The 25,533-nt window shown below is 37.1% G+C and overlaps 2 protein-coding genes across 2 annotated transcripts; one reads left to right on the top strand and one right to left on the bottom strand.

The window, feature by feature from the left end:
- Window positions 1-16,223: 16,223 nt before the first annotated feature.
- LOC149415953 (uncharacterized) lies at window positions 16,224-17,016 on the bottom strand. The gene has a single exon (XM_089641770.1). The coding sequence runs from the start codon at window positions 16,941-16,943 to the stop codon at window positions 16,224-16,226; it is 720 nt and encodes a 239-aa protein (XP_089497896.1). The 5' UTR covers window positions 16,944-17,016.
- Window positions 17,017-22,156: 5,140 nt separating this feature from the next.
- On the top strand, window positions 22,157-23,688 carry LOC149415952 (uncharacterized). The gene is made up of 2 exons (XM_089641769.1): window positions 22,157-22,964; window positions 22,996-23,688. The coding sequence occupies exons 1-2, from the start codon at window positions 22,305-22,307 to the stop codon at window positions 23,686-23,688; spliced, it is 1,353 nt and encodes a 450-aa protein (XP_089497895.1). The 5' UTR covers window positions 22,157-22,304.
- The last annotated feature ends 1,845 nt before the right edge of the window (window positions 23,689-25,533 follow it).

Here is a 25,533-nt window from a genome sequence, read left to right as displayed (position 1 = left end):
AGCCGCTAAACTACTTGAAAACTGGGATGTTTTCTTGCCTTGACGCGAGTAGGCGCTACGAAGGGGGCACTTTCTTTTCTATCACAAACCATGTTACACAAACCTAGCGTAGCCGCTAAACTACTTGAAAACTGGGATGTTTTCCTGCCTTGACGCGAGTAGGCGCTACGAAGGGGGCACTTTCCTTTCTATCACAAACCATGTTACACAAACCTAGCGTAGCCGCTAAACTACTTGAAAACTGGGATGTTTTCTTGCCTTGACGCGAGTAGGCGCTAAGAAGGGGGCACTTTCTTTTCTATCACAAACCATGTTACACAAACCTAGCGTAGCCGCTAAACTACTTGAAAACTGGGATGTTTTCCTGCCTTGACGCGAGTAGGCGCTACGAAGGGGGCACTTTCCTTTCTATCACAAACCATGTTACACAAACCTAGCGTAGCCGCTAAACTACTTGAAAACTGGGATGTTTTCTTGCCTTGACGCGAGTAGGCGCTACGAAGGGGGCACTTTCTTTTCTATCACAAACCATGTTACACAAACCTAGCGTAGCCGCTAAACTACTTGAAAACTGAAATACGTAAATACTTACGTAATTGAAATAATGTTAGCAAAATTAAAATATAAAATGCATATATTTTCGTCTCCCCCGACATAAAAACTCACCTTTCGTGATAATAAACCTAAATCTAACTGTTTGAATATGAAATATTACTGAAATTATAAACATGTTATTTTACGTTATTGATATTATTGCTTACTAGCAACACTTAATTTTATATATCTTTGGTTATTTTTCTATGGATTTACTGTCAAAAAAACGCATCGGCAATGCCGTTGTATATTGTTTGCATCTAAAATTTTTAAGTCGTATATTTCAGTTTATATTGCTTGCCCCAACCTAATTCTTTCGGATTCGGATTCCCCGTCCCAAAGTTAGTATAAAGATAACTAGTTTTATTGTCAGAAAGCGTTCAAAATGGCCAGTTAAATTTTTTGTGCGTCGAAATTTTAAAGTCGTGTAATTCAGTTAATATTGCTTGCCGCCACCTAATTCTTCCAGATTCGGATTCCCCGGCCCAAAGTTAGTATAAAAATAACTAGTTTTAATTTTTAGGAATTTCACCCATAAACCGAATATATTCCAAATCAGAACTGAATGATTTTAGTTTGTGGCACGAAAAATTAGCCCATCAAAACTTTGAGTATGTCAAGGAAGTTTTACAGAAAAACAACATCGATTCACAACTATTGTATTGAAGACTTTCTAAATAAAACTGAAAATATAACTGGAAATAAGATTAAAATCTTTCGAAGTGACAATGGACTGGAATTTATAAACAAAGAAGTGAAAGAAATGTTCTCAAAGCGTGGTATAACCCATCAAACGACTGTTCCATATACTCCGGAGCAAAATGGAAAGGCTGAAAGAGAAAATAGGACTCTAGTGGAGGCTGCAAGGACAATGCTACATGCAAAAAGTTTACCAAAAAAACTATGGGCAGAAGCTGTAAATACTGCAGTTTTTGTACTTAATAGGACTGGAAAAAGCAAAGTAAACGGAAAATCTCCCTTTGAAGTATGGACAAACAGAAACTTTGACATCCGTCAATTGAAAGTGTTTGGTACACCTGCATATGCGCACATTCCTAAAGAAAAAAGAAGAAAACGGGACAAAAAGGGTAAGAAAGGACTAATGGTTGGTTACAGCAAAGATGTGAAAGGGTACAGGATATATTTTTCACATAAGAATACCATAGAAACAAAGAGGGATGTAATTTTCTTAGAAAATGAAAATAAACTCCAGGAATCAATTGAGATAATATCTTTAGAAAACAAACCATCACAGATGACTGAAACAATGGTAAATGAAGAAATTAGAACATTGGAAGATGAAGGTGGTATGAAAATCTCTACTGAAGAAGATATGCTATATGAAACCAAATCGGAAAGTGATAATGAACCATGTGTTGATGAGTTAAGTTCAAATGAGTCAGTGAGTGAAGATAATCCACTAGCACCCTACTGTGAAAGATCAAAAAGAACAAGGAAAAAAACTCCTTTCTATAAATGCAACAATGTACAAATTAATGTTGATCCTGATCCGATGACATACAAAGACGCTATGAGTAGGGTTGATGCTTCCAAGTGGCAGGAGGCCATTGAGAGAGAGCTGCAAACACTGAGAGAAAACAATACGTGGGAAGTGTACAATGAGCCAGTAGATCCAAGTAAGGTTGTTATTAGCAAATGGGTGTTCAAAATTAATGTTCCAAATCAATATAAAGCCCGGTTGGTTGCTAGGGGGTTTGAACAAGATAATTTGTTTAGTTATCAAGACATTTATGCTCCAGTAGCAAAATTATCCACTTTTAGACTTTTTGTTGCTATTGCTAGTAAATTAAACTTGCAAATCTATCAAATGGATGTTACCGGTGCATTTTTGTATGGAGAAATTCAAGATGAGGTATATATTCAGCTACCTGAAGGAGCTTATTCTAATAATGAAAATATTGTAAAATTAAACAAATCACTGTATGGTTTAAAAATGTCTCCTAAGTGTTGGAATAATAAGTTCAATGATGTCATGACTAGAGAGGGTTTTCTAAGATCAAGCTGTGATTCGTGTTTATACAAAAGGTATAATGGAAATGATAAAAATTTTGTATTGTTATATGCTGATGACCTATTAATTTTTGGAACAAATAACTGTGAAGTTAAACAGCTTAAAAAAGCTTTGAATAGTGAATTTAAAATGAAGGATTTGGGATGTATATCTGATTTTCTAGGTATTAATGTGAGTCAGAACTTAAAATCTGGTATCACTGAACTAAGTCAAAAAAGTTACTTAGAAAATATTCTAATAAAATTTCAAATGGAAAATTGTAAACAGGTGGCTACACCGATGGATAAAAATTTTAATTTTAAAATCTTAATTAACACACATAAGCGCAATTATATTGCGAACTCCCCATTACAACGGTTTCACACTATGGGAAACCAATACTTAGGTGATTTCGATATATTTAATATTAACTTTGCGAATTTTGTGGATCACGTAAAAGATTTATTTCAACACTATTCCTAAATGAAAGTTGTATTTTTGTAAACCAGTCAAATTGCTGTATTTTTTAATTTAAGTTCTGGTTCTTTTTATTTTTGTTTCTTGCGTATATTATTTTTTAATGTAATTTTATTATTATTATTTATTTCACATGTTTCAAAATTGTCTGCCTTCAAAATTGTACCACCTACATTTAAAAGCCCTCTGGGCGTTAAATAAATAAATAAAATAAAATAAATTTATTATTAAAAAAATAATAATAATTTTGTTCACGTTGGCTCGAGCACTACCGCGTCTGATAAGTTCGTTGACAAGCCGCAAAAGTCGTATTTTTGCAAACTATCGTGTGTCTCTCTTTCATAATATGTTAATAGAACCCAACAAAATAGAGAAAATATATATTTTTCCACTATGTCAGAGATACGCATCAATATTAGAAGAACCGCTGTTTTTAACCTTGCAGAGAAGAAATATTTTATGATTACACCGGATTAAATGAATCCGGGTTTATTTATTGGTTTTACTTTTAAAAAGTTTAATTAGTTTGGTACTTTGATCTTCAGTAATAATTTATAAGAATTTGATCAAAATGAATCAACTTCTGACTCGATTTACTCGAAAAAAGAAAGCTTAAATCAAAAAAAAATAGACTACAAAATCGACTCCAAATGTGATGCAGATTCACCAGTTTCCCGCTCGTACTACGAGTTTCCGGACACCGTCTATTTTATGCGGTGACTCAAGAACCAATAAAGACCTGGACAACGATCTAGAAATTATAAATTGGAGAACGAAAGTTTGTCACACAAGATGGCTGCTAGGCAATTTCCCTTCACCCTAGATTTTGGCTTCAATACCGTTCAAACAAAATCGCACTAATTCTCTGTCCAGGGTTATTTAGGACAATGGGGTGACCGGATTACTCAATGATAACATTTTCATTACGTGATTTTTCTTCACTAACGTATTCATCCCGTGATTATTAAGATCATAATAATTAATCACAGTGACATAGAACGGTTATGATACAGAACAATGATAAACTCATTGAATTTCATGTACCCATAAGAGTTACTCGTTCTAAAACCCTATTTAATTGTAACAATTCTAAGACTGAACATTTCAAACACTCGCTTGTACCTAGATTACATGAAGTTAGTAATAGGTACGCAGATGTAGCGGATCTGTTTAACTGCACAGAAGCTAGGTACAAAAAGGCTTTAATATCATATCTTTTAAATCATGACCAATAAAATGTAAGTCTACTCATACTTACGTAAATTAAGTCAAATAAATATGTGTATAAAATGAACTGCCTGGGGCAACTGAGGAAACTTGGGTCAATAATAATATTCAATACGGTGAACCAACAGTTTGATTGGCACTTAACTACTTTCAACCAAAACCTGAAAATAAATGCATACATTTTAGCTATTGTAATATTATTATATCATGATTCTATACTATCATATATTTCAATCAATACTAATCTAACCTAGTCTACCTTTAAGTTTTGCATGTAGGTGCTTGTATCTCTAACTTTTTATATCCATCTAGAGTTTCTGTTAATTGTACATTTTCTGATGTCACTGTTTATAATTTACTGTATATGGTATATTTTATACCGTTGATATTAAAATAAATAACTGAGAATTGTTTTAGGAACATGATTTATTCGGCACAATTTTCCAGTTATGTGAATGGTTATGCATCAAAATATGATCAAAATGACAGTGTTCTCTCCGAAAAGCGTTTTCAATCAATATTATTGCTTTTTTTATATTACCTACGCTTAAATAATATGCTTATTTAGGACTGTTATGAAAATTTGGCGCGATATGTCAAACTTCAAAATATGTCGCTAAATTTATAACATTTCATAATCAAGATGATATTACATGTTTTTCACGAGTGTCACCGACTTCTTTCACCTTTTACTACTTTATTACTGTCAAAAAACAACATTACATCGACTTTATTTTAACTCCGTATTTCATTACAGTGCAGATAATAATAATAATAAATAAATAAATTTATAGACCCTGTTAGAAGTTCTACCGAGCCGAACCCTCTATTATGAAAATATCTGGAGTCGGTGAATTATTTCCCATTTGATCTCTGGTGAGTTGACGTGTTGTTCTTGTATTGTTTTGTATTTATTTTGCTTATATAATGCACTTACATAGTGTTGATTGACTAGATGATCATTTGTGGAAAAGTGTGTGGAAGGGTTTAGTTTTTTTCCTATGGGGAAGATTTAACCCGGACATAAAATCGGAAGTTTAATGATTTATTGTCTTCTTTTCTTAGTAACATATAGAGATAATGATATCCTCACTGGGATCTCCCGTGCTGAGGATGTCATTTACATATAGGAAGAACTAACGAGTGAATTGTTCGTGAAGGACGTGTTCTTATCAGTGCTCTGAATATTAACTGTATAACAGTGTTGATATGGCGACAAGATCGACCCAAGCCTGGGAAACGGTCACCGCTGCCATTAAGGACCTCACGGACCAGATTAGTGGCCTAAAAAACATCATAACAGAGCTACATAACAAGGTTAGTGATCAATCGAACCTTATTGTTGCACAAAATACTACCGTCGCCAAACTGTCGGCGAAGATAGTTGCACTGGAAGCCGCCAGCACCTACGGCACGAGGGAGCACGCAACCAGTGGGCCGTCTACCTCGGGTAATTCTACGGAAGGATCAATCCCGATCAAGTCTTCATCTAGCGGGCCATCAGCCTTGGACGAATCGGCAGAAGGTACAAACTCATCAGCATCTCCGACAAATGAGGAATATCTCGGGAAATCTAACCCGGACGAAAAAATAAAGAAAAGGAAACCAAGAAAAAATAAAGCTAAGCCACTGAATGAACCAATCAATTCTAAACACGTTGATGATCAGAGTGAGTGGCAGGTGCAAGCACGAAAGCCGCGACATCGTACATCCCTCATAATAACGGGCACTAAAAAAGAAACGGCGTTGCGAGCAATAGAACGAAAGCATTATATCCACGCTTGGCGCTTTAGCCTAGATACCGATAGCACACACGTGCACGCATTTCTCAAAACCATTGAACCGGACTCCGAATTTGATATTGTCTCATTGAAGGCAAAAGGGAACTACACCTCCTTCAAAATAGGTGTCCCGGAAGAAAAGAAAGATACATTCCTAGATGCCGCCAACTGGCCGGCAGGTATCGCTGTGTCTAAATTTAAATTCTTATCACCATCAAATAAAGAAGGTGGCACACAATCAGGTAAATCTTTACCTACCTAAAAATGGCAAAACTAGCGTTGAAATACCAAAATGTGCGTGGTCTAAATACGAAAATAGGTGAATTTTCGAACAACGTTATTTCACAAAATCCTGAAGTTATTGCTCTAACTGAAACATGGTTGCAAACCTCTGTATTCGACGCAGAACTGTTGTCCACCAGCCAGTACACAGTACATCGCCGGGACCGAGAGGGGCAACGAGGGGGAGGGGTACTGCTCGCAGTACGTGAACCGTTAAATTCAATAAGAGTAAGGGAGCTAGAAACAGATGGCGAACACCTCTGGGTAAAAGTCTGTAAAGATAACTTTACTGTTTTTATATGTGTAGTGTACTTCTACTGCACAGATGACAGCGAAAATAGACGTATTTTCTATGAACATTTAGACAATAAAGCCAATATATTATTAAATAAGAACATAATAATTTTGTGTGATTTTAACTTAAATAATAAACCCGAAGACGTCTTAACTGATTTTTCGTATTTCACAAACTCGAATGGACTGACGCAGTACAATAAAGTGAAGAACAGTAGCGATAACATTCTCGATCTTATCCTTAGCAATATAAATGTGTGTGACGTGATGAGAAGCGAGGAACCACTGGTGAATGAAGACCAGCATCACCCGACGCTGGACATTTCCGCGCGCCTATCAAGAGCGGTTCGGTGCAGACGAAGACCCCGCCAAAACGATCGCCGCGCCCCCCGCGGGCCCCCGCCTTCGCTCCACAATTATAATTTCCACCATTTTAATTATAAGCGAGCAAACATAGAACTGTGCAATAATATTCTTTCGCATTTTGATTGGACATTTCTGTACACCATAAAATCTGTAGACGAAGCAGTGAAATATTTAAACAATGTACTGTTTAGTATTTTTGAATTATGTATACCAAATAACAAACCCAACATCACAAACGATGTATATCCGATATGGTTCAATAAGAGCATTATAGATAAACTGAAAAGAAAGGAATCGCTCAGAAAAAGATATCTATTGCACAAAAAGCAATCCGATTATCTGATATTTTCAGCGAGTAGATCCGAGCTAAAATCTGAAATAAAATTTGCTAAAAAACAATACATGAAAAATGTTCAGAATGGGATCAAAGACGACATAAAGTTTTTCTGGGACTATATTAGGTCACAAAAAGTTAACCCAACCTCACCAACATGCTTGATTGAGGAAGGCGTAACTTTGACTAACCCTAACACAATTGTAAATAAGTTTGCTGACTATTTTCATTCCGTCTATAGTCAAGTAACCCCTAAACTTGAAACCAATTTCCCAACAGCATCACCCTGGAACGTTGGAGATATCTCACTCGGATTGACCAACATCCAGGAAATAGAAACTTGTATCCGGAATCTCCGACCTGATAAGGCTACTGGTCCGGACGGTATTCCTCCTTCAATAATTATAAAAATCTCTCCAAATATCTGTGTTCCCCTTGCGTACATATTTAATCTCTGCATCATGTCTTCCACATTTCCACAGTGTTGGAAACTAACGAGGGTCAGCCCCATTCACAAAGCTGATGAAAAGACTGACGTCAGAAATTATAGACCAGTTGCAGTACTGTCAACAATTCCAAAAAATTTTGAAATGATTATCTGTGATAAAATCAGTCCACAAATCACGCCTTTCTTAAGAGGTAATCAACATGGCTTCTTACCGAAGAAATCAACGGTAACCAACTTACTCTCTTTCTCTCGACGGGTAGCACAAGGCCTAGACTGTAGGCATCAGACGGACGTAATTTACACGGACTTCGCAAAGGCATTTGACCGAGTAGATCACGATATTCTAATAAAAAAGATGCATAAAATAGGTTTTAATCAACCCTTACTGACATTTTTTGCGTCATATTTAAAAGATAGAAGTCAGTATGTAAATATAAATGGATACGACTCCCATAAGTTCGCAGCTCTGTCAGGAATTCCTCAAGGATCGAATCTCGGTCCCATGTTATTCCTCATTCTGATTGATGACATTCAGGATTGCATACGTCACAGCTCATGTCTACTATTCGCAGATGACATGAAACTGATGAAGGAAATCGAATCAGATTATGATTATTCGAAACTGCAGGCCGACCTCGATTCAATCATGATATGGTCGGTAGAAAATAAACTTAACTTCAATATTAAAAAATGCGTTGTTATGACTTATAGTCGTTCACAAAATCCGGTATTCTGCCAGTATAGAATGAATGGTGAAGTACTTACACGCGTAAACATCATCAAGGACCTTGGGGTGATCTTTGATCCCAAGCTGACATTTTCAAACCACATAGTCCAGCTTACCTCGGCTTGCTCCAAAACTCTTGGTTTTGTAATTAGAACTTGCAAACAATTCAATAACAAAGAAGCAATGACCTCCATGTTCAACGGAGTGGTCAGAAGCAAGCTGGAGTACGCCAGTACTGTCTGGATACCTTATCAACTTAAATACATAAATATGATTGAACAAATTCAAAAAAAATTCCTAAGGTATGTTTACATGCGATCATACGGAATATATCCGAAATTCATGCATCACGTGGAACTGCTAAAGGAGACAAATTACCAAAGCCTGGAGACTAGGCGTAATGCCGGACTCATGGTATTTGAATTAAAGTTACTAAAAAACCTTATCGATTGCCCATATCTCCTGTCATGCTGTGGATTATTCGTTCCTGATAAATACTGTCGAAATCGTAGCCACGACCTATTCTGTATACCGCAGGGTCGGACAGATGTCATTGCCCGACATAGCATGACAAGAGGTATGACCTTACTAAATGCCCTACCAGCGGATATAGATGTGTTTAATATCACTATACCATGTTTTAAAAAATATATGTACATGTATTGTTAGTTTTAATAAAATTGTACCATAATTGGACTTACCTGTCTGTCGTACAATAATAAAAAATAAAAATAAAAATATATATTATAATTTAATTACAAGAAATTAATATTACAACAAAGTAACATATGAATTTATTTTTTTATTTTTTTTTTTAAAAGAAAGATAAACATTCCAGGGTTACGAATAACCTGACAATATTTGAAAATCTCCTACTACCACCACAGTAAGCTGAAAATGTTGCTTGTGTTGTGATGGAGGACTTAGCCGGCCGAGGAATTGAACACACTACGCCTGGGTGGGACCCAAACGCGATGTCAACTCGGCCACCGAAACATATATCATGTAGTATATATATATTTGTTTTAATAATTTTAATATAAGTAAGATAGTGTTTTTTTGTATAGTTCAGTTTAGTAGATTCGGTTTTAGTCAGTGTTTGATATCAGTATATTTTCTATTTCAGATCTCCCTATATTGAGTATCCAGCTTTTTATTTGAGATTTAAATGTTATTATGTTGAGGTTTTTGAGTGAGAGTGGTATTTTATTGTAGAGTTTAATTCTATGATATAAAAAGCTTTTTTGCTCAAAAGTTGTATACATATATTAATACTCAGTTTCTTTGTTTTTTTTCGTGGGGCATTTAGGCGAAAAGCGACCGCTCTCCCCCTCAAGTCAATACGACTCGAGGTCCGTTTTGGCGTGCGAGAAAAAAATTGCCTTTCATTTGTTTCGGGCTTCAGGCGAAAAGCGACCGAAACGCCTTCCCGTCCGTATAGAAGCCGAGGTTCAATTCGGTCGGTAAAAACCGAAAAAACGAGTCAGTAAGAGTTTGTATGGAAATGTTTGCTATTATATTCGTTCGGGGCAAGATGTCGACAAAAATTTGAGGAGCCTCTGGCGGCGGAAACTGGAAGCGCTCGCGGCGCGCCATACGAAAGCGTTTATTTTCTCACTTTTCGGCGGCCGGGATGGTAACACTCCAATAGGTTGATTTGTCGCCGATTAATTGGCACAGCTTCAAATCGACGTTTCCCCGCGAGTGTTGCCAAACGCACGGTTTCGAAACGGTCAAATTTTGGTGCATTTTCTCAATGTTTCGTTTTCATCGATCACCATCGATCTGTAAAACTTTTTCTCCTTCACAGCTTATATATTTATTCAATTTCGAACGCAAAATGGTTAAAAAAAAATTTCGTGCGCCTCTTTTGCTCGAAAATGTTTCGTTTTTCGCATTACTCTAACGTAAATTAAAAAGACGATTGATTTTGATGGAGCGTCGGGTCTGATTTAATCAGGTATAGTTTTTTTTTTTTTTTTAATTTCACAAAAAGTTTTACAAAATATCCCCATTTTCAGGGTAAAAGGTTTGATTTAAGTGGAAATGTTTTTCTTTGCATAATTTATTTATTTATTTAAATGCCCATAGGGCTTATACAGATAATAATGTACATCTTTATCTATTTATAATTTTTTTTTAATTATACAGATCTTATATCTTATATGATAAATATAGGTTATTTAAAAAAATATCCGAGTTAACAAAATATAGGTACAAATAATTGAAGAAAAATAGAGAATCTGCCAAAATCCTCCAAATCAATGATAATGATTATAGGAAAGTATAAAAATAGTTTGCAGAGTAGTAGAAATAGTTTGTACATACTCCGTTTAATGTTTGCCAAGTTCATATTTGACATACAGATTTAATAATAATGTGTTTATAGGCTGATAGACATTCAGTACCGTTAGTGTTCACGCAATATTTATTCCCTGCACTGTGTAGTCGGTTTATTACTGAATTTATTTCTGCTTTGGTACCTGCAATGTTACTGGTATCATTGGAAAAAAAATAGTCACGTGGTCACTCAAAACCACGTGGTATGCTTTTTTTATCAAATCTACATGGTAAACCTGATGATTGAATTCCGTCAAAAAGGCGCAGTCTACGGTTAAAATATTCGAAAAAAATCATCGTCCGAAGGTTTAGGAACGTTAATCGGCCGTCCTACAAATGGCGCTCGGTTCAAAATGTCTCACAATAACCGGCTTAAGTTTTGACATTTGCGATTTGAACCAAAAAATGCGATTTGAACCAAAAAATACGATTTGAACCAAAAAATGCCATTTTAAAAAAGAAAACAGTCGGGCTTTTGGCCAATCAGAAATCAGCCAATTATAGACTAGCACCGTAAGGTTGTGATTTTATTTTAGTGTTGTGAATTCAAAGAAACGATAAAATCTGTGCAGGTACTTACTTTGGCAGTTTATCTTTTTAAAATCGATAGTGCTTTTGAACGAAATAAAATAAAGTTTTATAAAAATAATTTGGCACGGGTTTCGTCGCCCCGTAGTGAAAAACTACATCAATAGCGTCACGCAAATTTAAAATTTATACCAGGAGCGCAGAAGTTGGGTAAGGTTAGCTTGGGAGCCATTCATATTTAATGGTTTTATCTCTTTATTTTTTAACGTGTAGGTACCTAATTGCGTTATGTATGTATTTTTTCGGTAATTTTTTGAAAGTAGGTGCAGGTACCTACACAGATGGTCCCGGGTAGAAGCCCTAGGTAGGCAGGTACTGAGAGCATGTTTTAGCCCGTTTTCTAGGTTAGGTCCGTTGTGTTGTAATATAACGTATGGATTTAAAATAATAAAAAAAACGATAAAATCTGTGCAGGTACTTACTTTGTCAGTTTATCTTTTTAAAATCGATAATGCTTTTGAACGAAATAAAATTAAGTTTGGTAAAAATAATTTGGCACGGGTACCGTCGCCCCGTAGTGAAAAACTACATCAATAGCGTCACGCAAATTTATAATTTGTACCAGGAGCGGAGAAGTTAATAGGGTGAAGCGATGTTAATTGTTTTGTAAAATAAACATTTTATTAATCAAAAGTTTTTCCAGTTTGAGTGTTTGTAATATAATCATTAAATTTGGGAGGCGGGCATGGGTACCGTCGCCCCGGGAGCCATTCATATTTAAAGTTTTTATCTCTTTATTTTTTAACGAGTAGGTACCTAATTGCGTTATGAAAATATTTTTTCGGTAATTTTTTTTTTAAATAAATTAAGTTTGAAATGACAACTTTTTTCTTCCATAATGATAATTCTTATACAGCCATTTCTGCCAAAAATTACCTCGAGGACGCTGTAATCTACCAGGAGCACAGAAGTTTGGGAAAGTTATTTACTATTAAAAACGGATTATTTAATTGTTTTTTTTTATATAATTTTTTCCAATAAAAGTTTTTACATTTTGCGTGTTTATAGAGCAATGTTTTTTTCCAAAATAAAACTCGCTGGGACTTTTGAAGAATGTCGGTGACAAAAACCGTACATACGATATGGGTATCAAATTACGCGTCTCGACCTACACAACCCTAACGGCTCGGTGAAAAAATGATCAGTAAGCTCCTTGGCTCTTTTTTTTCTCCAAATATACATTTTTTTAATAAAAGTTTTTGCTTTTCGCGTGTTTACAATAATATTAATTTTCGCAGGCGGGCATGGGTACCGTCACCCCAGGATCAATTCATATTAAAAGTGTGATCCCTTTATTTTTTTCGAATAGGTACTTTATTGCGTTATGTATGCATTTTTCCGATATTTTTTTATGAAATTAAATTAAGATTGGAATGAAGACTTTTTTCCTCCATAATGATAATTCTTATATAGCTTTTTCTGCGAAAAATTACCTCGAGGACGCTGTAATCTACCAGGAGCACAGAAATTCGGGAAAGGTATTTAATATTAAAAACGGATTATTTAATTGTTTTTTTTTTAATATAATTTTTTCCAATAAAAGTTTTTACATTTTGCGTGTTTATAGAGCAATGTTTTTTTTCCAAAATGAAACTCTCTTGGACTTTTCAAGAGTGTTGGTGACAAAAACCGTACATACGATATGGGTATCAAATTACGCGTCTTGACCTACACAACCCGAACGGCTTGGTGAAAAAATGATCAGTAAATTCCTTGGCACATTTTTTTCTCAAAATATCCATTTCTTTTTAAAAAATTTTGTAGACCCACACTCCTTGCTTCATTTTTACCCATTAGTTGCCTGCAACGGGCAAAAAGCTAGTATGTAGTTATTTGTTGGATAAGTTTTTGACCATGAGATCTAGTGTTTCTATTGTACGTGTTTGTTTTTATTTCTTGGGTTTTGTACTTATGAATGTCATTGAGTATAGTTTTAGAATATAGTTGTTCAATTGACATGACGTTAAGATTGGTGAAGATTTCGTCAGTGCTAGTTCTTACAGGAACTTTCAGTATAATTTTCATTGTGGCTTTTTGAGTTTTAATTGGTGGATTTAGTATATTTTTATTTGCACTGATATATTGCTTTAACTTGACCACTCAAACCACTCACTCAACACCAATGTATTAAGAACAAACTTTGAAATTTTCATCAATATCGGTTGACTACTTTTCGAGTGTTGGGAGCACAGACATACCCAGGCTGAATTTTTATATATCCGTTTAGAAATATGTTAAATGACATTACAAACCTAATATTATAAGTTATAGAAATAGACACGGAGTGTTCATTGCATCTTTGGGTTATGACTAATTTTATTACGAGCGGTAGCAACGGTACCAGTTCAATATTTTCGTACGGCTCAAAGAGTCTGTTGGGAAGTAAAAGCTTCATTGATGCATGTACTACAGAGGGCAGTGCTTAGAGCTTGCGTGGAAGTCCGCAAGATGGAGCCAGTGGCCAGCGGGAAGGCTCCCAGAGAAACTTACTGTTTCAGATTCCAATTAGCCAGCTTCTAGTTAGGTCGACTATCGAGTCACCATTATTATACGCGGAGTAATAATAAATCCCTGATTAATCTTAAAGAACCAATTATTTATAAACTCCTTCCAACGCGAGTTGGAGACCTGTTTGTACTAATACAACCGAGTCGAATCCATTGAACGACAGCTCAATTGAACAGGAACCGTGATCTCAGAGCGTATGAGCATTGAAAATACTCTGCTCACCCCGATACCTCTCCCAGCAAATGCTGCAAGTGCAGCAAAGTGTATGAATGATCGTGTCACTCTTGGTACCAGTACACCGCCACGTACCACGAGAAAAATAAGATGCTGGATAGTTAGTAGGCGGAGCTATATGTCGAAGTCCAAATGCCGGGACTATTGGACGCCTTTCAATTTTCGCCTCTTACTGCAGTAACAATTATTACTTGAATAATTTTATTTTTCTAAAATGTCTCCTGATAATAAAGAAACCGTTCAATTGAGACGTGGTACGGTTTACCGGGAGTCGTTTACGGCTCATAAAAAAGAGCTAGCTCAATCGAGCGGCTCGTTCGTAAACTACACATCGCTAAGCAAACCTCGCCTCTGCGTTACTATCAGTAGTGATAATAACGCAGGAATCGTAAGTCAAAGAAGTCACTGACTATCAACCGTCTTAAATGTGTTCACAAGATAAGAAAAATATATTGCCAATATATATTTTATATGTTTGCCAGGCAAACCACGTGACCATATTTTTTTGGCTCCAGGAGAGTTCAAGAATGATTCGAATCAACTTTGACATCGGTCGTAGGACCGCCGAAGAGCCCCCTTTAAAATAACCACACCCTTTGCAACAAAAGTAAGGCCATTGAGGGATTTTTCAGCTCAGAATCGGAATGTTCGTTTTTAACCGAACCACCTAGCGCCTAAAATCAGTGAATCATAACATTTGTAAAAGTGTCTTAAGTGTCAGGTCCGAACTTTAGTTTGGCTGATTTGAGATTTATAGTTAAGTTTTCTACGCAGCAAGCAATTTTCTCTCCATTGTAAAAAGGACTAGTAATTCGTAAGCAGATTTTATTTATATAAGGACTAAACAGTGGTGTTTTGTTGCCTGTATACTGTCAGATTAATTTATTGACAAATCACAGAAATGGACACAATCATTCCGCCTCCCCGCTACGCGCAACTTGTTTATTCGCCTGTCCCTGATGGGCCAGTGTCCATGACCGTAAAACTATACAGTGTATCGTAAAGTTAAAATGTAAAGAATATTTTTTGTGTAATTGCCGCACAAGAGTCCCAAAGCTCAAGGCCAATGGGATCACGGCATTCCCTACGGTGGTTTGTAGGTACCTGGCATTTCAAAAGCGATCACTAAAGTGGCCAATGCATGTTTCAATTCTGAAGTGGGTGTGGTCTTTCACTAGCGCGAAACTGAGAGTATTTACCGTTCATGAAACGAAGAGTAGTCCCGCGTTACACTACACACTATTTTATTTACTACCGTTACAGAGTTTTTTTTTATAAATCCATATTTGACAGTGTAGGAAGGTTTTATCTTTAACCAGTAAAATAACCACATTTGAAGCAATCGAAGACAAAAAGAACGATTATTATCTTAATGTAATTTAACAATTGTGTTTGAATTTTGACTTTAATCGTGTAACCTATGTGAGAAAAAAACAAATATAAGTAATTCAATTTAAAAAATCGTTTGCCTCGCCGGGTTTCTGAGCTTGGTTTTCATGCAACCGCAGGGCAGCATACTCGCCGCTTCGTGTCAGTGCTGGAGAGTCAAATCCATGGTTATTTCGCCGCACCAAGTACCTCCGCACAACGAACTCTTTGAATGTACGTGTGTATGAATTTTTTCAAACTTTAGCAACGGGAAACGTATTGATAGCTTTGAGTCCCAAAGATACATACATTATTGTAATATAAATGGAATCGAACAAAAGAAAACGCATGGAAACATCCTTAGGATTCGTCAAATACCATTATTTATTGCTTTTGTTCTTTAATACTATGCAGGCATATTATGGCTTTAATTTTAACTCTTCATTTTACGGCTTTAACATTAAGTCATTCTAGATAGACATAGACTAATCTACATGTAAATAATACCTCTACTCAATGCAGTATATCCCAAATCATTACATATTTATTGCAAGAAGCAATTATGTTACCAGCATATTTGAGACCTTCCTAAAAACTAATACTACACGAATTATAAAGTTAAGACTAAGCTGAATAAGATTTAACTAAGACGCTAAAGCTTTCTGCCTAACATGCACGCGCTGGTGCTTTTTCAGATCCCCCGACCGCGAGAAGCACTTCTCGCAGTTCGGGCATGAGTATGGTTTCTCCCCTGTGTGAATTCTCCGGTGAGCTTTAAGGTGAGAAATCTGCGCGAAAGACTGCGTACATTCCTCACACGTAAATGGCCGCTCCCCTGAATGCATGCGCTGGTGAGTAATCAAGTAAGCGTAACGAGTAAAGGATTTTTTGCATACATCACACGAAAATGGTTTCTCACCAGTGTGCACACGCTGGTGCGTTTTAAAAGAAGATAACTGAGAGAAAGTCTGATCACATCTGAGACAAGAGTATGGCCGTTCGCCTGTGTGCATTCTGCGGTGTAAAACCAAAGAATTTGAGTGAGCAAAAGCTTTATTACATACATCACAAACAAACGGTTTCACTCCACTATGAATTCGTTGGTGAATTTTCAAAGGACCGGACTGACTGAATAACTGACCACATTCAGAGCAAGAGAAAGGTTTCTCCCCTGTATGAATCAATTTGTGCTTTTTCAATGTGTTTCCCCTGTTAAAATTCATCCCGCAAACGTCGCAAGGATACGATTTCCTCGAGTGCGTCTTACGGTGAACTTTCAACACGTCCGGGCTATAAAAAGATTCAGCACAAATCGTGCAAACAAAGAGTTTTTCCTTTGTATGAATGCGGGAATGGAATTTCATTTTGCTGAATGCAGGGAAATTCTCACCGCATACTTCACAAGGGAAGTTTGGTTCATATTCGGTTGATTGGTTGGTTGGTTCGTGTGTTATAAGAAGTTCGGAGTCAAGTATTTCAGCTGGTTCAGGATCGAGTATGTTTCTTGCTGTGTCCGGGGCCACTTGTAATGCTTGAGTCAGTTTTTCATCAATTGCGTTTCCCTTTGTTATGCTGGGGAGAGCACGTAACAACGTTTCGCTGCTTGTATTTGCCTCGGAGTTGCAATCTTGAAGTACGGTTCTTGGCTCGCAGCTTTTAAAGTGGGTAAAAAGATCGCCAGATTCGATGAAAGACAGGCTGCAAAACTCACAAGTGTGGACGTAGGCTGAAAATAAACATATGTTATACTAATTATTCCGGTATATTGGGAGATAAGTGCAATCCTACTCATCTCACATAGAGTACAAATCCAAGGATACAAGTTATAACTCACAAATCAAAATGACTTAAAACTATATGACTTTAAAAAAGAAAACAATAACCCAAAGAAAATATGGAAAATATTAAAAGAAGTTACATACACACAAAAATATAAACAGAAAAATACTATTTAAAATCTAAATATTAACTCTTAACTTAAAATTAGATGCCAATACAAAGACTAGTGATTCGCATTTATAAGAGAGAGTTTATTTTATAGAGCTAAGAGCGATCACGACCAGAGAATTGCGAAAAAGTTGGCTGACTGCCCCACTGGTAGCCGTGCTTTCTGGTCACTCGCTAGCTCGATCGGAAGAAATTTCTGCAGAACCACTTTCCCACCTCTGACCAAGCCTGATGGTCAGCTGGCTAACTCGGCCCGCGAGAAAGCTGAATTATTAGGCAAAATTTTCGCGGAAAACTCAACTCTTCAAGATAACGGAGAGACTCCCCCTTCCATTCCGCACTGCGGTTTTCAAATGGAGGAACCGAAGATCCGGAACAGAGAGGTTCTCCGAGTCTTGAACGAGCTGAAAGTCGACAAAGCCAGTGGGCCGGACGGAATACCTGCCTTGGTCCTCAAGAGGTGTTCTGCAGAAATGACTCCAGTGCTCGCGAAATTATTTAGGCTCTCTCTCAAAGGTGGAAAGGTTCCAGATCTTTGGAAAAAGGCAATCGTCCGACCGTTGGGTTGACAGGGGGACCGTTCCGACCCTTCTAACTACCGCCCCATAGCCATCACTTCCATACTCTCGAAGGTATTAGAAAGGGTGGTTAACAACAAATTGCTCACATATCTCGAGAATAACAATATCCTAAGCGATCGGCAATACGGATTTCGTCGAAACCGATCGTGTGGCGATCTACTCGGATATGTAACGCATATTTGGGGGCGGTACATGGAACGTTTTGGTGAAACCCAAACCGTTGGGTTGGATATCTCCAAAGCCTTTGACAGAGTCTGGCACCGGGCGCTTATCGGGAAATTACCATCGTATGGGATCCACCCAACCCTGCATAGTTGGATTGCGGACTTTCTGAGGGGAAGAACAATTAAAACCGTGGTTGACGGCTCTTCTTCCTCACCGCACCAAATCAATGCGGGGGTGCCACAAGGATCTGTGCTGTCTCCGACGCTGTTTTTATTGCACATCAACGATCTCGTTGAATGTGCACCAATTCACTGCTACGCTGATGACAGCACCGTTCACGAGGGTTATCTTTTTGACAGGCCCCCTTCCACCTATGACGTCCGAACAGCTCGGGAAGTTTTGAAGCGAAAAATTGGCCACCACCTAGAGATGGTTCGTGCCTGGGGTAAGGCCAACTTGGTCAGTTTCAACGTCTCAAAAACCCAAGCGTGTCTGATTTCGGCAAAGAGGGAGATCAATGACTGTCTGGTGCAATTTGATGGGAGCACTCTCCCCAATAAAGACTCCATTGAAATGCTTGGAGTTACTATATCAGACCAGCTCAAGTATCGGGGATCCATAGAAGCCCGAGTAAATCAGGCCTCCAAAAAGTTGGGCGTCTTGTACAGGGCTAGGAGATTCTTCAACAGTGACCAGCTGCTGACCCTGTACAAGTCTCAAGTCCGCCCAACTATTGAATTTGGGAGCCACCTTTGGGCTGGTGCCCCAAAATACTTGATAAACCTGCTTGAATCTGTGCAAAGGAGAGCGATCCGTCTGATTGACAATCCGTTGTCAACAGACCGATTGCCTTCTCTAATGCATAGACGCAATGTAGGCATGCTGTGTCTGTTCTACAGGTATTTCAATGGAGCCTGCTCCAAGGAGCTAGCAGCATTGATTCCTGGTGCACCGGTGCACGTGCGCGAAACTCGACGGACACGAACTGAACACCCGTTCACGGTTGACGTTGGCTTCATGAGAACGGGCCGTTTTTACGACTCGTTTTTGTGTAAGTCGGCTCGTATGTGGAACGAGCTACCGGCATCTGTTTTTCCTCCCTCCTATAATCCGAGCCTCTTCAAGGCCCGCATTAACAAATCCCTTCCTACAGCCCCTACCTTACTCCGCCTCACAACGCCGCCCAACCGGGTGGTGACATAGTTCCCCTGTCTGTGCACTGCACAGGCAGAGACACTCTTGTGAGGTGTCACATAAAATAAAAAAAAATAAAAAAATAAAAAATAATAATAATAAATCCGGATACAAAATGGAAATAACTAACTATAAACCAATCACATTGTTAAACTCTCTTTCAAAGATGTTCGAAAGAGTATTAAAAAACCAAATTATAAAATACCTAGATGAAAACAAATTAATCTCGGATAACCAATATGGATTTAGAGAAAAAATAGGCACAAAAGCTTTGGCATGTACAATAGATTATATAAATAGCAACTTAGATCAAGGGTACAAATGCATAGCGATATATCTAGTTTAAGCTAAAGTATTTGACTCAATCTGCCACAATTCCCTTTTTAAAAAATTAGAAAACATGGGTATCAAAGGCAAGGAACTCCAACTATTAAAAATTTATATGAGTAACAGAACACAAGTCAAAATGAATAACCATACTAATAAACCACAGCCGATTATATTTAGAGTTCCACAAGGAAGCATACTAGGGCCCGTTCTTTTTACTATTTACATAAATGAACTTTGCAGCATGAAAATAGACGGTGAAATAGTTAGTTATGCTGATGACACAGTTTTACTCTTCAAATCTAAGGATTGGAATGATGTATTTAACATAGCGAATTTGGGAATCTCGCTAGTGAAAACATGGCTAGACTCAAACATACTCACACTTAACTCTCTCATTTTTCTCCACATTTACCAATTCGATCTATTTTAACTATTGAGAATGAAAATGTTCTTTTTCAGGAATGTGGACATACCGGAATGACAAGCTTCTTCTTCGTTTGAATCAAATTCTTCACTAGATAGAGAATTTCCTCCACTTTCATGATTTTCTTCATCTTTTCTGCTTTTAAAAGAATCCTCAATATATCCCGGCTTCAAATACATATCTTTAGAATCCATCTTAACGTTAAATGCAAATCAGATGGTCAAAGAATCCGTTAATTCAACCAATTTTCGTGTCAACTTTTTGATGTAACTTATTTAATGCAGAACTAACAAAATATTGAAATATGGCTGGAAAAAACATTGTTCAATTGTTAATTGAACAAGTTATTTATTTATTATGTAAGTTTTATTGATTATCTTTACAAAAGTAAGACAGGTTAAATAATCGATCAGTCCTCAGGGATTTGACGTTTACGAAACAAATTATTAGCGAAGTTTGTCCTGTCAATAACATAACCATAGAAAGTTGCAATATATAAAAAAAATGTTTCATCAGTGATGGATAAGCAAAATCATTAGTTCGAATCTTTTGCGCCCATTATTCGGCTTTTAATATTTTTCGTAAAAATAGCATTGTAAAATAAATTGCAGAGCCAATTTTTTTATGAGATTACTGCCCAAGAGTCCCAACCAGCTGGAATAAAATAAAAAATATTATTTTTATTATGCTTTACTGTTATTGTAAGGTTAAAAAAATTAAGGTAGCGAAGGAAATGGGAAAAAAAAACTACGATTGGGAGGTGGTTCTCTATTCAGACCTGGTCACTAAACATAGCTAAAGCACTTTTAAACAATATTTCGATTATGGGTGATAGTCTTTCAAGGGGGCCAAACTGAAAGATCTACAAGCAAGTCGTTTTAAAATAATGATTTATGCATATATTTTGAAAAGTTTTTCGAACTAGTTTGAAACATCCGTCCTCAGTCCCCTTATACCTCATGTCCTGCAAACGCCTAAAAACTCTGAGTGCGTAGCAGAATCAATATTCCATCCATTTACATTCTTGATTCCATTCGACAATTTTTTTTGATGCATTGTTCAAACTTCCTAACAAAAACATTTTTTTGTGTGAAACCGCACAAAAGTCCCAACTGCTCCCAACCGTCTGAAGTCAGTGAGACTATGGCATCCCCAATTGGGGTGTGTTATGAGGCTGAAGGTAATGGAGAGGGGGAAGAGGGAGGTGGGAAAGTTCCTGGTTATTCAGATCTTGTCACCAAAGACGGCCGAAATCATTTGAAGCAACGTTTCAATTCTGAATGGTGGTCAAACACAAGGGCGATACTGAAATTATCTTCCACTCTGGAAAGTGTCGCAAATGTACTATGTATTAGTAGATCATGAAATGACACAAATAAATCACATACAATTTACTTGCGACCACTGGCTTGCTAGTCGAGACCCTTACTCCTCGACCACAGATGCCTTCATTAAATAAAATGACTTTAATCGTCCTGTACACCACTACAAAAGCAATTGTATCTTTATAATAATCTAATTGTACGTCCCAGAAAAGATGTAATACGATTTTATGATATCATTTTAAACTAACTGATGTGTACCCGGCGTTGCTGGGGTTTATTCTTAGGAGATAGACATATAGAGGAAAGGAAGCGTATTTGGAATACTGTTGGTAATTCGGAATACCGTCTTATCTTCGGTTCGGGTGGCGGAATCTATCGGTAATAATTATAACTATTGAAAGTCGAAGCTGTGAGCCTTGATTTTGGCCGGTATAATAGTCCTCCTGTGTCTGCGGATGAATGCTGACGTGTTTTGTGAAGTTGCTCCTATCAAAACTTTTTCGGTGAGTTTTTAATCCAATATAATCACCCCATATTCCAAACTATTTTATAACATTACAAATGAAATCACTTCAGAAAGAGTTATATTTTTATAGTATGGCTTTCGTTTTTGCATTTTTTAATACGTTGACATGTGATATAAGAAAGATCTTTTAGGTTATATGTTGCTAATGCGGAATACGGAATGTGATGCAAAATCGGAATAGTATTCCAAATTATATTCATTTTTTTTAAGTACTTTTATTTAATTTTACAGAGATGTCGTCACCAAATTTGTACCAGAAAAGGAAGAAGTGGGATTCGAATGATATGTGTGAAGCCATTAGTGCTGTTCGCAATAAAAAAATGGGATATTTGATGGCAGCTAAACACTTTAAAGTTCCACGTACTACTTTGTTTCGACTCGTATCTGAAAAAGATGCGGACCCTTTGACTTTAACCTCAAAGAAAATTGGCCGAAAACCAGTTTTTAGTGCAGAGTTCGAAAAACAATTGGTAGACTACGCCCTTGTAATGGAAAAAAAATTCTATGGTCTAACACAAATGGATATCCGACGATTGTCTTATCAAGTGGCTGTTAAAAATAATCATCCAACTCCTTTTAAATCGGGAATTGCTGGCAGATACTGGTTGAAAGGCTTCCTAAATAGACACAAAAATGTGTTATCTATGAGAAAACCTACAGGAACCTCGTTTGCAAGAGCCATCGGTTTTACCAAAGAAAAATTGGACACATTTTACGACATACTAGAAAATGTGTATTCAGAAAAAAACTACCCCGCCGACCGTATATTCAACGTAGATGAATCAGGACTATCTATCGTTCAAAGTAAAATCCCGAAAATCATTGGACGCCGTGGTAAAAAACAAATCGGTGCACTAACTTCGGCTGAACGAGGGTCTCTTATAACTATTGTGGTTTGCTTATCGCAAATGCCAAACCGGAGAGATTGCAGCAAATGGATTCAAAGTTAGTGGAATCTATCCCTTCAACCGGCATATTTTTAGCGATGCTGACTTTCTTGCTGCAGAAATTGAAGAGTCTGAAGTCCAGCATTGTGCAGAAGCGTCAACAACACCCATGATGGAAGTTGAAGCACGTCCATTAGCTTTAATGGAAAGTCCACCCGAAGAACAAAGTCCTTCCTTGGTCGCGATTGAACCCCAGCCGTCGACTTCGCGTGGAAGACCCAATCGCACTATCATTACCCCATTTGATGTTTCCCCGATTCCGCAAACTAGGAAAAAAACATCCAATAGAGGGCGTAAATCAGCGGTTTCAACCGTTATATCAAGTTCTCCATACAAGAAGCAACTAATAGATGAACAGGAAAAGAGGACTGCCAAGAACAAGCCCAAGGGTACAAAAAATTCCAAAAAGAAAAAAACGACAGATATTGCTACTGACTCGGATTCTTCTGCATCGGAAGTAATTGATGACAGTTCCTCTTCTGATATAGTCATCCCTCCTGGAACTAATAAACCAAACGATGAAGACGCAGTGTGCTTTTTCTGCAATGGTCCTTTCAGTCAGGATGTAAGGGGAGAACTTTGGGTCAAGTGCCTAATGTGCAACCTCTGGGTACACAATGAATGTGCCGGATGCGAAACAGAAGAGTATGTATGTGATTATTGCAAATAATTAATAAGACACTATTATATTCTGAAAAATTAAAAGTGAATATAATTTGGAATATACTATTCCGAATTACACGCACTTTTAAAAAAACGCATTTTTTCTCATTCTTTAATTTTTTATTTTTTAAAAGCACTGTAATATTTTTTTTTAATTTCTGTTCTCGTTTCCTAATAAACTATTAGTTTCTTAACATTTAAATCGACTTTTATTCGTAAAAACATTTTTATCTTATTTTCTGCACCCTAAAATGTAAATGGTATTCCGAATATGCTTCCTTTCCTCTACCATTGTAGACTTTTCTATAGACCTCTTTAAGATATACAATTCCGTGGTACATTATTTTAAGGTATCTAATGAGGTTTAGCCAGCGTTAACAATGTAAGCTTCCAAAAATATTATTTTTACAACTTACAAAACATCAACTTTTCTCTACTTTTTACGAATATATAGTACATGGATTATATATATAAACCTTCCGGAAGGAATTCTCTAAATGATAGTGAAAACCCTATCAAAATCCATTGCGTGGCTTAGAAGAACTAAGCGCACAAACAGACAGACATAGATGGCGACTTTATTTTATACTCTTTAGAGATATTGATTATCTGACGCTACAGTGTCCATCATCAGGGAAGACGATCTGCGATGAGCAGTTGTCCGAAACGTTGGCTAAAGAAGGAGTTATCGCAACACGGCGTAACACCCCAAAAACAAATAACAAATAAAAAAAACCTATAGTCCGCCTCGGAACAGGTATCCCTAGTGAAGAATGCTGTGAATAAACTAATTTACTTCATAATTTTTAAATAGTCATTAATAAAATAAATTGTTATTTTTTCCGTGAGCACTTAGGCCATAGGCCCATTGTGCTATCTCCCATTTTACCTCATTCCTTTAACAGTCACCCGGTCCCTTTAATAAAGTTCACCAGGGTTGTCATTTGATATGTGGCTGTCTTTTGGTTCTACAATGTGTCTTCCCAGGTATCTGAGCCTTGTTCCCAACAGGACGGGACATTGGCACCAAAGATGAATTGGAGTATCTTCATCCTCTTCAAATTTCCTGCATCTGTTGGTGTTTTCCACTCCCAATATCTGCATGTGTCTCCTGAGATGGTATTGTCCCGTTAGTAGTCCTACCAGTTCCCTCAGTGAGTTTCTGTCTATATTAGGTAGTTGTCTGGTTCACCTTGGGTCTAGTCCTGAGTACTTTGGATTGCCTCATTCCAGGTGCCCTTTCCCATTCCTCCCAGTGCCGTAATTTGACCCCCTTTCAATATGTGTGGCAAGCTGCTACTCCTACGGCTGGCTTGAATCCCGCAAGTGGTGCTTTCGCCCCTTTCCTTGCTAGTCCGTCAGCCCGCTCATTGCCCTCAATTCCTTTATGTCCTGGTATCCAGAGCAGAGTTATTTTATTGATGGTACCAAGTTCTTTAAGAATGGTTTTGATTGTTATTTAGATTTGCACTATCCAGCCATATATGTCTTTCTCGGGAGTCCCTGACTTTTAATCAATTTACTTGCGCGTCATATTATTATTATCTACATAAATGAAAGAATATCTTTGTTTTAAACCACTTTATTAAATTTATATACGTCGACCGGTTTCAGTTGGACTCAACCTTCATCAGGACAGTACAAATATAAACTAAAATATAATACAGAGGAAGATTAAAACAATAAAGAAAGAGAAAGTATATAAATGTGAGGGAGAGAGCATCAGGGCAGCGGAGTAGGTAATGGGGTCGGGGAGGGGTGGGAATTACCCAGGGAGAAAGGAAACATCTTTAAAATAGGGCTTTTAGTTAGTTATATTTTTTGATACAATTTTTTCCAACCAGACTCATAA

The sequence above is a fragment of the Hesperophylax consimilis genome, chromosome 17, assembly GCF_061612785.1.
Source record: "Hesperophylax consimilis isolate HC1 chromosome 17, BYU_Hcon_1.0, whole genome shotgun sequence".
NCBI classification, from domain to species: Eukaryota; Metazoa; Arthropoda; class Insecta; order Trichoptera; family Limnephilidae; genus Hesperophylax; species Hesperophylax consimilis.
Note: the sequence above shows the minus strand (reverse complement) of the source record. Positions and strands in the feature narration are given on the sequence as shown.

Coding starts and splice junctions, on each gene's coding strand:
- LOC149415952 (XM_089641769.1), top strand. CDS start 22,305: ATGTCGTCACCAAATTTGTACCAGAAAAGGAAGAAGTGGGATTCGAAT. Junction 22,965..22,995: donor GGTCTCTTATAACTATTGTG/GTTTGCTTATCG, acceptor CAAACCGGAGAG/ATTGCAGCAAATGGATTCAA.
- LOC149415953 (XM_089641770.1), bottom strand. CDS start 16,943: ATGAAATTCCATTCCCGCATTCATACAAAGGAAAAACTCTTTGTTTGC.